Source organism: Phalacrocorax carbo, chromosome 18 (assembly GCF_963921805.1).
Source record: "Phalacrocorax carbo chromosome 18, bPhaCar2.1, whole genome shotgun sequence".
NCBI classification, from domain to species: Eukaryota; Metazoa; Chordata; class Aves; order Suliformes; family Phalacrocoracidae; genus Phalacrocorax; species Phalacrocorax carbo.
The window spans coordinates 7,076,822-7,090,528 of NC_087530.1; the positions used below are offsets into that span (position 1 = coordinate 7,076,822).

The 13,707-nt window shown below is 38.1% G+C and overlaps 1 protein-coding gene across 8 annotated transcripts in view; it reads right to left on the reverse strand.

Moving 5' to 3' along the window:
- Window positions 1-13,707, reverse strand: part of SPTAN1 (spectrin alpha, non-erythrocytic 1) — a 51,538-nt gene that overhangs the window by 27,830 nt on the left and 10,001 nt on the right. For all 8 annotated transcript variants that reach the window (XM_064468379.1, XM_064468378.1, XM_064468374.1 and 5 more), the window contains exons 4-19: window positions 11,429-11,569; window positions 10,165-10,311; window positions 9,417-9,550; window positions 8,477-8,621; window positions 8,228-8,382; window positions 6,822-6,957; window positions 6,170-6,271; window positions 5,252-5,389; window positions 4,690-4,800; window positions 4,158-4,235; window positions 3,830-3,985; window positions 3,278-3,482; window positions 2,960-3,141; window positions 1,895-2,138; window positions 1,447-1,569; window positions 435-652 (exon numbers count right to left, since the gene is read on the reverse strand). In XM_064468379.1, coding sequence (XP_064324449.1) covers window positions 435-652; window positions 1,447-1,569; window positions 1,895-2,138; window positions 2,960-3,141; window positions 3,278-3,482; window positions 3,830-3,985; window positions 4,158-4,235; window positions 4,690-4,800; window positions 5,252-5,389; window positions 6,170-6,271; window positions 6,822-6,957; window positions 8,228-8,382; window positions 8,477-8,621; window positions 9,417-9,550; window positions 10,165-10,311; window positions 11,429-11,569 — 2,415 coding nt within the window. The remainder of the gene's footprint in view (window positions 1-434; window positions 653-1,446; window positions 1,570-1,894; window positions 2,139-2,959; window positions 3,142-3,277; window positions 3,483-3,829; window positions 3,986-4,157; window positions 4,236-4,689; window positions 4,801-5,251; window positions 5,390-6,169; window positions 6,272-6,821; window positions 6,958-8,227; window positions 8,383-8,476; window positions 8,622-9,416; window positions 9,551-10,164; window positions 10,312-11,428; window positions 11,570-13,707) is intronic.

Consider the following 13,707-nt stretch of genomic DNA (forward strand, 5'->3'; position numbering starts at 1 on the left):
GTGCCTGGGATATGGTGTTTGACTGCAGAATGATACTAGTAAAATAACTCTAGACAAAAAATTACTTCCAGACCAATGAACTACTGAAAACCAGACTCATACTGAAATGCAACATCGCATGAGGAATTTGCTGATATTAGTCTCATTATACTTTACAAAAAAAACAAAACAAAACCCTGTAAAAGACTGAATACACATGTAAAGTTTCCTCGCAATTGGTGTAATATGCTGAACAGCAAGATTTCATGTGCAATAACTAAGACACAGGAAAAACTATCACCTTTTGACTCTGAGCCAAAACTCAGCTTGATACAAGAATCTTCTGCCTTTTTTTCTTAAGAATCCTGAAATTAGCAGAGCTCCTTATTTTTTTACCACTGGCCAAATCCCCGCTGTGATTACGCAAAACTACTTCAAACAACAATCTCAAATACCTCAGCAGAGTCTTCATCTTTCCCATAGTCTGTACTGCCTACAATGGGCTCCTTTTCCCTCATCCACGATTCTGCTTCATTAGCATCAGCAAAGTACTGCTGAGCTTGCAGGGAATCCTCTAGGTCTTGTCGACGCTGAGATGCTTTAGCTTTCAGAGAGTCCCATTTTTGATTTAGCTCATTCAATTTGATTTTCACATCCTCAGCTGCAAAATGACCTACGTAACAAAGAGAGAAGGAACAGATGGACTTAAGGAGGCATAAATACTACACACTGAAAGATGACTTGTACTGCTTGAAAGTCATAGAAATTGGACCTGTTTAAACCTATGTAGCCCATTCTCACTAGAAAAATTAAAGCACAAGTTGGCTTGTCCTTTTGCCTCAGACTGGAAAACACTGAACCTGTCAATCAAACTGTACTACGAATACTTGAATCATGAAGAACAAAACAAGACACATCACAACATTTCTTCTCAACGATGAAACAGGAGAGGTCATCTCTTTCCAGTGGCAGAGTTTTGAAAACAGACAAGTATTATTTCAGATTTGCATTCTGGATCCTGGAATCATGGCTGGTTTTCCTTCTAGTATTCTGGTGTTAAGAACACCCAGTCAGAAATAAAGATACATACTTATTTAAAAGCAGGAATGACCCTTACTGTCTTTGTGGACCTCTCTCGTCATGATTATGTGTCTCAGATACAAGCCTTTAATAGATTTAAAAAGGGAGACTAACTATCATAGGCACAAAGCTGTTGAATATAGGGCTCGTATACGTTTGTCAAGAGCAGATGGAGATCTGTGAAAATCATGACAGGTTCCCATCAAGGAACCTATTTTTATTTTCAGATGAAAGAATGACCAGAAGTTGATCCTGCTAGCAGGTACCTGTCTATCACTTGGATAAAACCAGGCAGCGATTCTTAATTGTACAGGGTCAGAAAATGAAGTCCAGCAACAAAGACATGGATTTCTGAAAGAGGAAGAGTTAAAAAACATTGAGACGTACCCTCCTCCACCATAGCATTTCCTTTCTGTGTGACTGCTTTAATGCGGGGCTCATGGCCTGCAATTTCTGCCTGCAAAGCCTGGTGCTTCTTTAGCAGATTCTGGACACCGATTAAGTCCTTGCCTGAAAGACATAAAATAGTTAATCAGCTAATTCAGAGTCATTAGACTAAACAAAAATTTCAGTGAAGCTGCAACCAGCGCTAGACAAACTTGCAGAATAAGTACTACCACAATGAAGACAGAGCACTATGAAAACTAAGTTGCCCATTGGTATTGTAAAAGTAACATAACAGTTAAAGAACCAGGGGTGATGGCAAATATGTAACTCCAGGGAATGTTAATTACACTAAACATTTCAGAAATTTCCCAGGAATGTTCCATAAAATGACAAGTTATAACAGAGCAATCCTGACATCTAAATTCTGGACATATCGGGATGGACGAACCTCGGTTTGTTGAAGCTGCAATAGGTTCTTTTTCCCTAATCCAGGTCTCTTCATCCTCAATGTCACGGAAAAGCTGCTGCAGGCGAAGAGAATCTGCAAGTTTCTGCTTGCGAGCTACCATGGGATCCTTTAGAGCTTCATAACGAGCTACTAAAGCTTCTTGTTTCTTCTTGATATTGTCAGCATCAAAGTGCCCAGCATCTTGGAACTGGCGTGCCTGGATGGTAATGCCATCTATACGATCCTAAAATGAATACAGCAACAGCATTGTCAGAATCTCTGGAAGACGGCTGCAGTGACTGAAAACATTTGAAAGTATTTTCAGGTCTTAGGTAATAAGTTATGTTATGACAGAATAAGAGAACCTCAGCTGCACACTACCAGTGCAGTAATTCTGGTAATAATTATGTCCTGGATAATATTCAACACATTATGTAAATGTAATTGGGTTTAATCTGTCAATTTAATAAACAAAATATTTTTGAAATTACATTGGCTATACAGATGTGCTACTCTAGAGGAACCGCTTTTCAATTGTTAACAACTGACAATTCCAATTGTGGGAACTCAGATTTTGTTGATTGTCTTGCTGTGGATTTAATTCCCCTAAAGATCATTTGCAAATGTAGGAACCATTCATTGTAAAGTTCTATATCTAAAAACTGATCTGTTCTCCCTTTCCTCCCATTTCTTAGAGCTATATGAAAGCAAACTGAACAAGGATAAGCTGTTCACAAATGGGGAGTCTAAGGGGAATTATTTCCTACACAAAGCACAGCACATCTTTTTAAGTTGGCATTCACAGCACAAAACAATCCTGTGCTGTCAGCAGGTCACAGTGTGGAATCATTTTACTTTTTCAAAAAGCTAATCTTGGCAAAGTCATGAAGATATTGTTCTTAGAAACATACAATTTACATTTCAGTTCAAAACTATTTCTGATAAATAAACTGCAACGGCAAAAGCTACAAAAATTATGAAATTACAGACCAGCTAAGGTCTCTGCAGTGAATACTTTTGAGTGAGCAGATCTGAAAGAGCAGGAAGAAAAATTATTTCCCTTACCTGATGGGCAGCAACATCTGCCTCCAGCAGGGCATGTTTCTTCTGAAGATTCTGAACATTAGTAAGATCTTTTCCATAATCATCAGAAGCCAAGTGTCCCTCTACTTCATACAGCCACAGCTCAATGTCTTCCACATTGCGATTAAACTGCTGCTGTTGATTGGCTTCACGCAGTTTTATACCTGACCGAGACAGAGTGGCAAGAAGAAAAGAGGGAAAGATGACTTACATTTTCACTTCATTTAACTAATTTCCAGTCTTCTCCCAGCTAAACTGTCTAGAAAAAGAATTGCCCATATTCTTCTGAGCAAGTCGTACCTTTGAGCTCAGTGGCCTCCAGAAGTTTTTTCCACAAGCTGATAACTTCATTCATTCGAGCAGCCACTTCATCAGATGCATAGTGATTGACATCAATCAACTTCTGGCCTGCTTTCTCCAATGCATCAATACGACTCTGATTAGCAGAAAGCTCTGCTTCAAAAGCCTGATGTTTCTGAACTTTACCTTGCAAGTTTGATGGATCCTACAGATGAAGAAAGAATAACAACCTTTCAATCCAAAATTATTATCTATAGGTCTCTGAAGAATTTTTGGAATGAGACTAAATTCATATACATGCCAACGTGACAAAAGACGATCTGGTGCCAAAAATAGGCCTTTGAAATCAGAACAGTTAAGTTATTCAATAAACACAATTACAGCATCATGGGAAAAAACCCCCTTGGGGTCTGGGAAAAAAGTTCCTCCTGTTGCCATTAATACTGCCTATCATCAGCAACATTTTGGCTGCCACTGCTTTGTATCATTAGAGTGATTACACTGAGCCTGGGATTGCCTTAAAATTACTCTAACATTGTTCTTTGTGTTTACCTTGTATGCCTCATCTGTTGCAGTTTTCATTTTTTCATTAACCCAACTCTTTAGCTCATCAGAGTCTCGGAAAAACTGCTGCAGATGGAACGAATCTGCAAGTTGAGCACGGCGGTACATAGCTCTTTCATGAAGGGCATTTCGGCGGCTAAGCAGCTAAAAAATAAAAGTAAAGGTTTTTAAACTCTTTAAGCTTGTAAGGACCACTGCTGCGCCTGTACTTTTGGGAGAGCTCACTGACTTATCGTACATTGCAGTTGTACCATTTAAAATAATAAATCAGAACACGGTTTAAAATCTATAGTCCAATTCTATTTTAAATACTTACAGCATCTCTGCGTGTAGCAACGTCATCCATGGCATAATGGTTATTCTGAATCAATTTAGTAGCAAATTCATCTAATGCCTAAAGAGAAAACAGTTTCCCATTTACTTGGTGTAATAAAAATTGTTTCCATTTACTTGGTGCAAATTTACTTCGTGGATAAGTTCTCAGAAGTTTATCACAGTAAAACTAACAGAAAGCCATTAAGATGGGTATTGTTACACTTTTTTGCATCCGTACCATCTCCTTGCACGTGGAAGAGTGCAGATTTTTGACAAATCTTCATTCACACGTGTGCTGGCATGATATGCTCTGGGAGGCAGCAATCGAGCCCTATCCTATCTTTTCCACTATTTTCCATTTTAGAGACAACACTCATAATTTACAGGTAATACAACCCACATAACAGCAGATCATTCTGCAAAGCAAACCCCATCCTTCTCTATCATCCTCCAGCAGTGTCTCCTCCCCAGTGAACAAATTAACTTGTTTCATTTCTGGCCCATTTAGCGATCACCTAATGTGAAAGTCTTACTGTGATTTTCTCCTCTTGCGCACTTAGGGATTTCTCAAAGTCTTCATGCTTCTTTAGAAGAGCCTCCACGCTGTCCAGAGAATCACCAAGGTCTTCATTCAGCAGAAATGCCTAAAGTAAGGAAACAAACACATTTTAATGTTTCCATGCTCAGCTGCTCTGAGTCAACTCAAGCATGGCCAGTGATGTTTCCTACCATACGATATTACTGAAATGTAAAGGATGATATATTGGGATGGTGTTTCCCTGTACACCTCTAACAGCCAAAGGCTCTGAATAATTCTTTTTAGCTTCCTGTTCAAACAACATTTTACAAGAGTTAGCACACATAAAAGCAATGTCAAACCAACTTGCCACAACTATTAGTTTCAGCACTAGATGGAAACAGTCATTGAAGCAGCTTGGGCAGTCAGATAAATAACTCTGCACAGCACCCTACTCACCAGTGCATGTTTAGTGGCATATTTACTGCCACCAGTAAATACCAATTGTTTAAGTCTACAGAAGACTAGCCAGAAATTAAAGTCAGCCATATCTGGAGAGTTCAAAGATATGCACTCACTTCTTGTTTGCTCATCCAGTTGTCAACTTGTTCAGTATCTCTGTAGAAAAGCTGCAGATCCATGCACTGTTCGTACTGTTGTCTGCGAAGCTCCCATAGTTCTAGCAAGGCAGATCGTTCATCTGAGAGGATGGTCAGCTAATGGATTGGGAAGATGAATATATAATAATTTTATTTAAAAGTCTGGTTCATTTCCATCTCAGTGTAATATCAAGTTGCAGCTCTAAAAAAGTGGTTAACGTGGGACTGAAAATGACCTCCAGTGTAAAGAATCATTCCCCTGTTACTGACATCATCATCCTCATACAGGGCAAGCCTTTCCTCAGCTTATCAAGCTCGAGTAGTGGCTACAACCTTCTGACTTCAGTCAGAAATCTCTCCTTTTCCAAATTAAATCTACACAGAGATATTTAATGGACAAGTGCTCTTTTTGATTGCAGACTTTTTTGTAAAAGAGGCTCTTCAGCAAACCATCCTGCTCTCTCAGCCTCTGAAATCTCTTTGGTGCACACTCACAGCATTTGAACTGTCTGACTTACCAATGTTTCAATATGCAGGCTTCATGACAGGCCCCATTAGTTTGAAAGCCAAAATTCAGAAACACAAAAAATTTACTGACACCTCTGACAGCAAACCTAAACTTAGATGAACAGATAACCCATTTTTTTCTTCTGAGGAAAGATAGACTAATAGCTCCTAATAGATAGTACTAACAGTCCTAATAGTTCCTACTAATGGATAGGCAGAAACTGTCAATCTGAGAATGAAAAACACATATTACTTAAATACGTTTAAAAAGCCCTGTAACCTAGAGGGATGATACTTTGCAGCTCACAATCTCAACAAGAAATGACCTTTTAAATTAAGGGACACAGAAGAAAGACAAAATTCTTCTAGGAGCTCTTGCTCTCAACTTACCTTTTCTTTAACTTCATCAGAAGCATAGTGCCCAGCAGCAAGCAAAGCCTGGCCAGACTCATCAGCAGATTTGAAGCTATCTTCGTGGGCATCAATTTCTCCCTATGAAAGGGGATGTTACCAAAATGTATCTTAGAATAGAGTGTCAGAATATGAAAACTGCTATTGAAAACAACACAGAGACAACACTCGGGATACCTGAATGATAAACATTCAATTATCTTTAAATACATTACACTTAACATGAAAACTAGAATGAAAAGTATTACTTTACAATGCAGTATAAGTATAAATTCATAGATTAAAATGAAACCAAAGGTTGGTTTTAAGCTGCAGTCCTTCTGCTTACTTATAGCAATTCCTCATGATGGAGGACTAAAATAGACAATAGCCCAACTGACTGCTATCAGGTCTAATTATTTTTTATAAAATATAACCATAAGCATCCTTAAATACTTGTTTGTTAGTGTATATTGACTATCAAGAAACAAAGTAAAAATACTAAATCAGGACAGCAATCTAGTACTGTGTTAGTTGCATGATCAAAGGATTTTAGTGATACAACATCAGCAGTTCTGACTCAAGACTGTATTAGACACACAAATCGGTTGTTGAGGGTTGCTGACTGGATTTGGCTGTATAACCATTATACCTTATGTTCCTGATGTCTGTCCAGAAGGGCTTCTGCTCCAGCCACGTCATTGGCAAGTTCATCAGCATTTATCAGAGCCTTCATCTCAGTCACCCAGCTGGTGAGGTCTCGGAAGTCTGCAAGAAAGCGCTGCAGCCTTAAGAAAGCAAAAGAAAAAAATGGCTTGGAATGATTGTTTGCATGATTTCACATCCTTGCCTCAAAGAAAGGGCTACAAACATAAAAGCTGCTCCTCAGACAGAAACAAAACGATACCAAAATCAAATCAGAATATTAAATAACTAAATATGCTCTCAATCAAAAAAAAAAAAGAAGCCTTTTAAAGTTATGAAAACGCCAGGTTCAAAATCAATTTCTCAAAGACATGCTTTGCATATAACTTATATTGAAAGTAAAAGGAATATTTGTAACTACAAGCCCGCACGTTGAAGACAACAGAAATCAAACCATTCTCAAGCAGAGTGTTTCAAGATAGCCCACAGGGCTGCTTCTGTCACAGCCATAACACAGTGCATGTGTAGGGGGAACAGACAGAAACTTTCAACTGCACATGCCTCAGCCTTAAAACAAGCAAATAAATTCTCAGATTCGTTTCAGCATGCCTTCATAGTTATTGCCTTTGGCATATGCTTAACACTTATCAGCAAGTGTGATCAGTTTCTGTTTCCCTTTTAAATTTGCTGTTAAATGATTTGAAGAGGTTATGACAGGGAAGGCAAAGGGAAAATGATTCCTTGTGTGGGTCTGCACCACCATAAATCTTGCATCATGGGAGGGAACAAACAGCAGAAAAACAAAACCAGAAAGGATGTAAACTAACCACCACATTAAGATAAGTTTATTTTCAGTATGGCTTCTCAACAGTGATCTAACAGATTATGTTTCATAGACAACCAGCCTAGTATTGAAACAAGTTGGATGAAGAAAAATGCCACAGCAACAAAGCAACTATCACAGAAACAGATGCTTCATTTAGTCTAGAACATCACATCAAACAATATACCATACATTAGTCTTCACAGAGAATCATAAGGACTCCATGGTTAACAGATTTCTAATACGTGTATTAAAAACCCCCACCAAAACTGAAGTATTGTCAGACACCATACTTCAAAATGCAGGTATCAACTCAGATGGGAAAAAAGCACATGTCCTAAAACATCAGTGTGTCTATTTTTACAATTGATCCGCATCCAGAGACTGATCAAAAGCTGTGTTTATCCTATAAATATTTATTTTACTACAAGAAGTTATTGTAAAATGTAACTTGGTGAAAAAAACTTCTGAAAACACCAGAATCATAAAAAAAATTTGGAAACAGCATCCTTTTCTCCTCCTCCCCACAAGAGCCCTCTGTTGAATTTGAATAAGGAAGAAAGGTCATTTCAGCATGACAGTATTCCTACCTGTAGGAGTCATTAAGGCGAGCGTGCCTCTCTGCTGCCAGAGTTCGGATCTGTTCCCAGTTGGCAATCAGCTCCTCCCGTTTCACTTGAATTTGAGAAGCATTTATTGGGTGAGACTGCTGCAAACGGTCAGCTTCTGCACAAAGGGCCTTAACCTAAACACAGTCACAAACAGTGAGTAAGCTTCTAGCCTTTTACTAGCAGGTTACCTCATTTAAACTGCAGGTAAAATGCATCTCATATGGGTACCTTATCTTCCAGAGCTGCAAGATCTCTTTCCAGGCCTTCATGCTTACGCAATAAAGCCTGCACACTGGCTAAGTCTCTGCCAAAATCGTCTGAGGCCATCAACTGCCCTTTCTCCTTAATCCAGCTGATTGTTTCATCCACATCCCTTCAAAACAAAGCACAAATTGAAAGCAGTCTATCTTGTATGGAAAAGGAAGAAAGCAGGATGTTTTCCTGTATTTTTGCCAGATATACTGGCATACAAACTCTATATATATAAACACTGCAGTCAACTACAGTCATCCTTTAAAAACAAAAACACCCAAACAAAAATAATAAAAACAAACAAACAAACCCAATTATAAATACAAAACACCCACGCACACCAAAACAACAACAACAAAAAAATCAGACTGTTTTTGGGTTTTAAATCTCAAAAAACCTTGAAGTGTATTGGCAGGTCATTCTTCACATGGTGTCTCCAGATGCAAACAAGGAATTATAGCACCACTGAGCACCATCACCTAGTAGGTCCATTTCCCGCTCTGGACCCTTCTCTGACTTAATTACAGCAAATCTCAAAATGATGTAGTTGGAAATGAGGATAGACAGACACTGCTCAAAGACCCTTAGAACAACTGGACTGACATCCATTTGACAAGAAAACCACCCCTTTTAAGGTTCATCTAGGACAGAATTGGAGGAAAAAGCCCTCAGAGGAAAGGGAAGCAAAACTGCCACTGGTAAGAATGACAAAACTGCCAAGTGTTGAAAAGCTAAATGAGAATGACTATTCTAAGGTAATTCTAGAACAAAGTCCTCATTCAACAAGTCGAAAGGAAGAATAAAGCAAAAACATAACAGACAACAGTAGCTCTTCTCATAATACCGTATGCAGCTGAACGCATCACCAAACCACACAAATATTACATCACATCAGCAGATCCAGCCAAGATTGTACCTGTTGAAACGCTGAACTTCAGCTGCCCCAAAGAGCTTTCCTTGCCTCTGAAGGGCAAGCCCCTTAAGACGCTGCCAGCTTGCATTTACTTCATCCTGTTTGGACTTTATTTGTTCTTCTTCAGGGTGCTGTTCCTAGCAAGCAAAGGAAAAATGCTATTTTCACCTGCTCTGTGATTTTATGTCCATTGACAGAACCTCAAAATACCGCAGGTTTTCAAGAGGTCAATTTATAATAACTGTACTTTCCAGATGATCATTCAATTTGATAGTTTTCCTGAAACCTCACTGTATAAATATTCAATATTATTGCAGTAGTTTAAGTTTCCGTATGCACTAATTAGTCAATGGGAAGAGGGCTGTAAACAGAACCTCTGTTTTCCTGAAATGCAATGTTTCCTGCCTTGTCTCCCTCCTTGATCATGCCCCAGATGATATACCAGAAGAAAAGATATATTAATCCTGGTCGTCCAAGGGAAATACATTTAAACCCCAATTACTAACCGCTACTCTCTACATTTTCAGGAACATTCTCAGCTGGGGCAGTTACTCAAGCTGTTCATCACAAGAACAAGTGAATCAAATGATGATCATTGAAGATCAAGACAGCCAAAGATCTAGGCACATGTAGAGTAAAACTTAAAAGATCCACTACCAAACCAGGGGGAAAAAGAGGAAGTTGCAGACAAAAGTTTGCCATGTCATATCAGACTTGCCAAGAGAGATTTTCAACACACATGAATGTTTACCTGGATAAGTTTGCCAGCAAACTGGTTCACTTCATTTACTCTTTCCTCATGAGCTGCAAGGTCTGTCTGGAACTCTTCAAACTTCTTTTGCAAAACCTCAACGTGCTCCAAGTCCTGCCCAAGCTCTTCTGAGGTCACTATTGCTTCCTAGCACATTAAGGAAAAAAAACCCACCTCGATTTCAGTATAACCTATGGGAAATCAGTACTAGGAACTGGGAAGCAAACTGTCCTAATTTTGAGTAGGTCAAAAGACAGTTACAACCACTGCATTTAAAGTCAGATTTAAAACAGCACCATTTCCTCCTTTAAACTCCAACCCCACCAACATCTTTCTATTATTGCAGAAAACATGTGAGATCACTAAGTGTATTATTTTTTCATCTTGCTTGGTCTTACTAATTTTTTAAGTTACTGAATATAACTAATTCTACTATCATAAGTTTTCTGTGCACGATGATCACTATTACAACAACCTAAATTACTGAAAGGAAATACGCACAGAAAAAGCATACTTTTAAAACTACACAATAACTGCCCATGCTATTTTGGAGTACACACAGTGACTAGAACTTGTTCACATTTTTAGATTGTTTAAGAGCATTTGCTGTAGGCTTCTGATGCAAGATTTTGTTATGAAAAGTGCATCACCATATTAAGTAACAGTTATGCAGGGTTTATAGTTTGAACCCACAGTGACACAAAATAGCAAACCATCATTAAGAAAACCTATATGATCATTTTGTGGCTTTTTTTCTTGATAGTGTGGTTTGTGGTCTGTTTCCTCAGAGTTCAAAGACTCAAGAGCCAACGGTTCTCTTGCAGCAAATGTCCTTACAATGTACATCTAAAGATATTCCAATCGTTAACTAATTACATACACGCTGCTTGCTGGTTAGGCTGGCTACTTTCTATAAGAGATCATTCAGAACATTTCTAAAAAACATCTGCTTTTACATGTTGTAGATTTCCCTTACAGGAAACTTGATTACTATGAGAAATATGAAAGTCTCCGCAAAACAAAGGAAGAACTAATTATGTTAACTATGCTCTCCAACATGCAGGCTTCCTCCCTTAGTCTACTACCTTTTTTTGTGGCTGCAAAAGAAGGAGTAGTAATTTCCATACCTACTGCAATATGAATAACCTAAATAAAGCTCTCTGTGACTACCTGAACTCTAGCAACTACGTGTTGATAGAAAATTTCCACACAAACACATCAAATTTTCCATCAATAACACAGTAAAGGCAGGTAATAATTATACCTTGTCATTGATCCAGTCCAAGACATCTTCACATTCCCGTAAGTATTGCACCAGCTTCTGTGCTTGCAACAATTTGACTCCCTTCTCTCTCATCTTTTCCAACAGTAATTCCCATAGTCGGTGCAGCTCCTGCAGCCGAGTCTAGAACGATAGGATATTGTTACTAAACTCCTGTATCAGAGAAGATTAGATTTATTCCTTTCCTGACCTTAACAGAAGATTTTTTTTCCCCTGAAGTTGTACATCCAACCTTACATTAGAGAAAAGGTGGACAAACCTCATAACAATTTCATCCCAGTCAGTAGTTTTCAAATGATGTAAAGTGATCTAACAACACAAAATTAGAAATTACTTGAGTATTTAAACACCTGTTATTAATTAATAAAAGCTATCTAATAGTTACGCTTACATAACTGAGGTAAAAATTTTGAGGTAAGATTTGATTTAAAATTCCATGCTAGCATGAAGTCAGACCAAAAACTATTTGCTGCTGTCCCCTTCAAATATTCAGTCTTCTACATGGTATTCAACTACCAATAAGCAAATCTCATCTTCATTTTGGAATTAATTTTTATTTAAGACCACGCATTTTTTTTTTCAAGTCAAACTTGTACCACTTTACAGTATTTCAACCATTTCTCTTCGCATTAGTCCGGTGAATACGTTTACCCAACATTATTAAGCAACATAATACTGAAATACTAGAAGCAATTACTAGTTTTAATATTGAGTCTCGGGCTGCACTCTGCTTTTCTAAACTGTTGGAAGCAACCAGAAATTTTATAGACAATTAAAAGGAAAACCACACTCCCACACAGAAACGCAACTTGCAAAACAGGAAAGTATCTGCTACACCCATCGTCTATAATGCTTTGCTCATCGAGATCTGAAACTTGAAAGTCATGCTAGAGAAGCTTTTGAACATCTAGCATGGGCGGGTACCCATTTAATCCATTTAGAGAACTTCGGTTAGGTAGGTTTCAAGGGAGGAAAGAGCTCACACTATTTCCTAGCACTGCCCAAAAGGACAGCACAAACCATCAACCAAGGAAGAAAGAAGACATTGCAAAAAGAAGTTGCACTGCACAGCCAAAAGTTTCACCTACTCGTATGTGGAACCCAACTTGGGTAGCCGTTACAATTGGGCGCTGTGCAGTCCGGTATGGCGTGAAAGACTGAACCATTAAAAGGCAAATTACCACTCCAGACAGAACACAAATAACAACTTATATTGAGCAGCTAAGGCACAGTATTATTTAAGAACACCCAAACAGAAAGCATGGTTTGTTTGGGTTTTTTTTCCCTATTTGTGGTAAAGATTATATGATCACAATGAGATGTCTAAACTAGTCATTACCTTAGGGGTTTTTTTATTATATAATGTATAAAAAATTTTCTGCTTTTCTTACTCACCATCTTGGTTAAAATGAAAGTATTAACATATCAGTTGAGCAGAAAATCACTATAAAAATATCACAAGAGTTCTCCTTTTGAAAAGTTATAACTGCTCACATACAAATCTGATAAAGGAAAAAGCTTTAAACAACCCTAAGGAGAGTTCTTTGCATTAAAGACAAACACAACCATAAACAACACTGAAGCAACTGAGGCCCAGAAACAGCAGATTTAACAAAATGAGTCCTAAGGAAGAAGTTGGGATGCAGAACAAAAGTAAGTGTTTACTGGTGTGGTATGTGCATGAACGTGCGTCTGTGTGTGTGTGGGAATAAAGAGAGAACACACTAACGTAACCAGAGAAAAAATGAGAACACATAGGAGAAGGAGTAAAAGTGAAGTCATTGCTTATAATTTACAGTTTGCTCAGGCTTCTTAAAACATTGATAATCACTCGGATATCATCAAATGTAAACCTATCTAGTACAGCAGCAATGAGTTAAAAAGCACATTTGTCGTTGCATTATACGGGTTGGGAGACTCAGAGAGAAAGAAAAAACAACAGTAGATTTCAGAAAAGGATTTGAAGAAAGCTTACTACTTGTTATTGAGGAAGCAGCTGTCCTAATAGATGGTCACTGCTGCATAAACAGAGAAGTCAGAGCACTGTACTTGGAGCTCACTGAAAAAGCAGTGGAACGCAAATTCAAAGAGATTTGAATGTATGGACAGTACAACTTAAGCAGAAACTAAAGATCACTAGAGACCTGATCTGAGCCAGAGCACACAGAAAATAGATGTCTGAAGTTTACTGGTATGGTTGCTTGTGTTGCTTATAATTATTATTGCAGAAAATAAAAATGCAATGTATAAACAAACAAAAA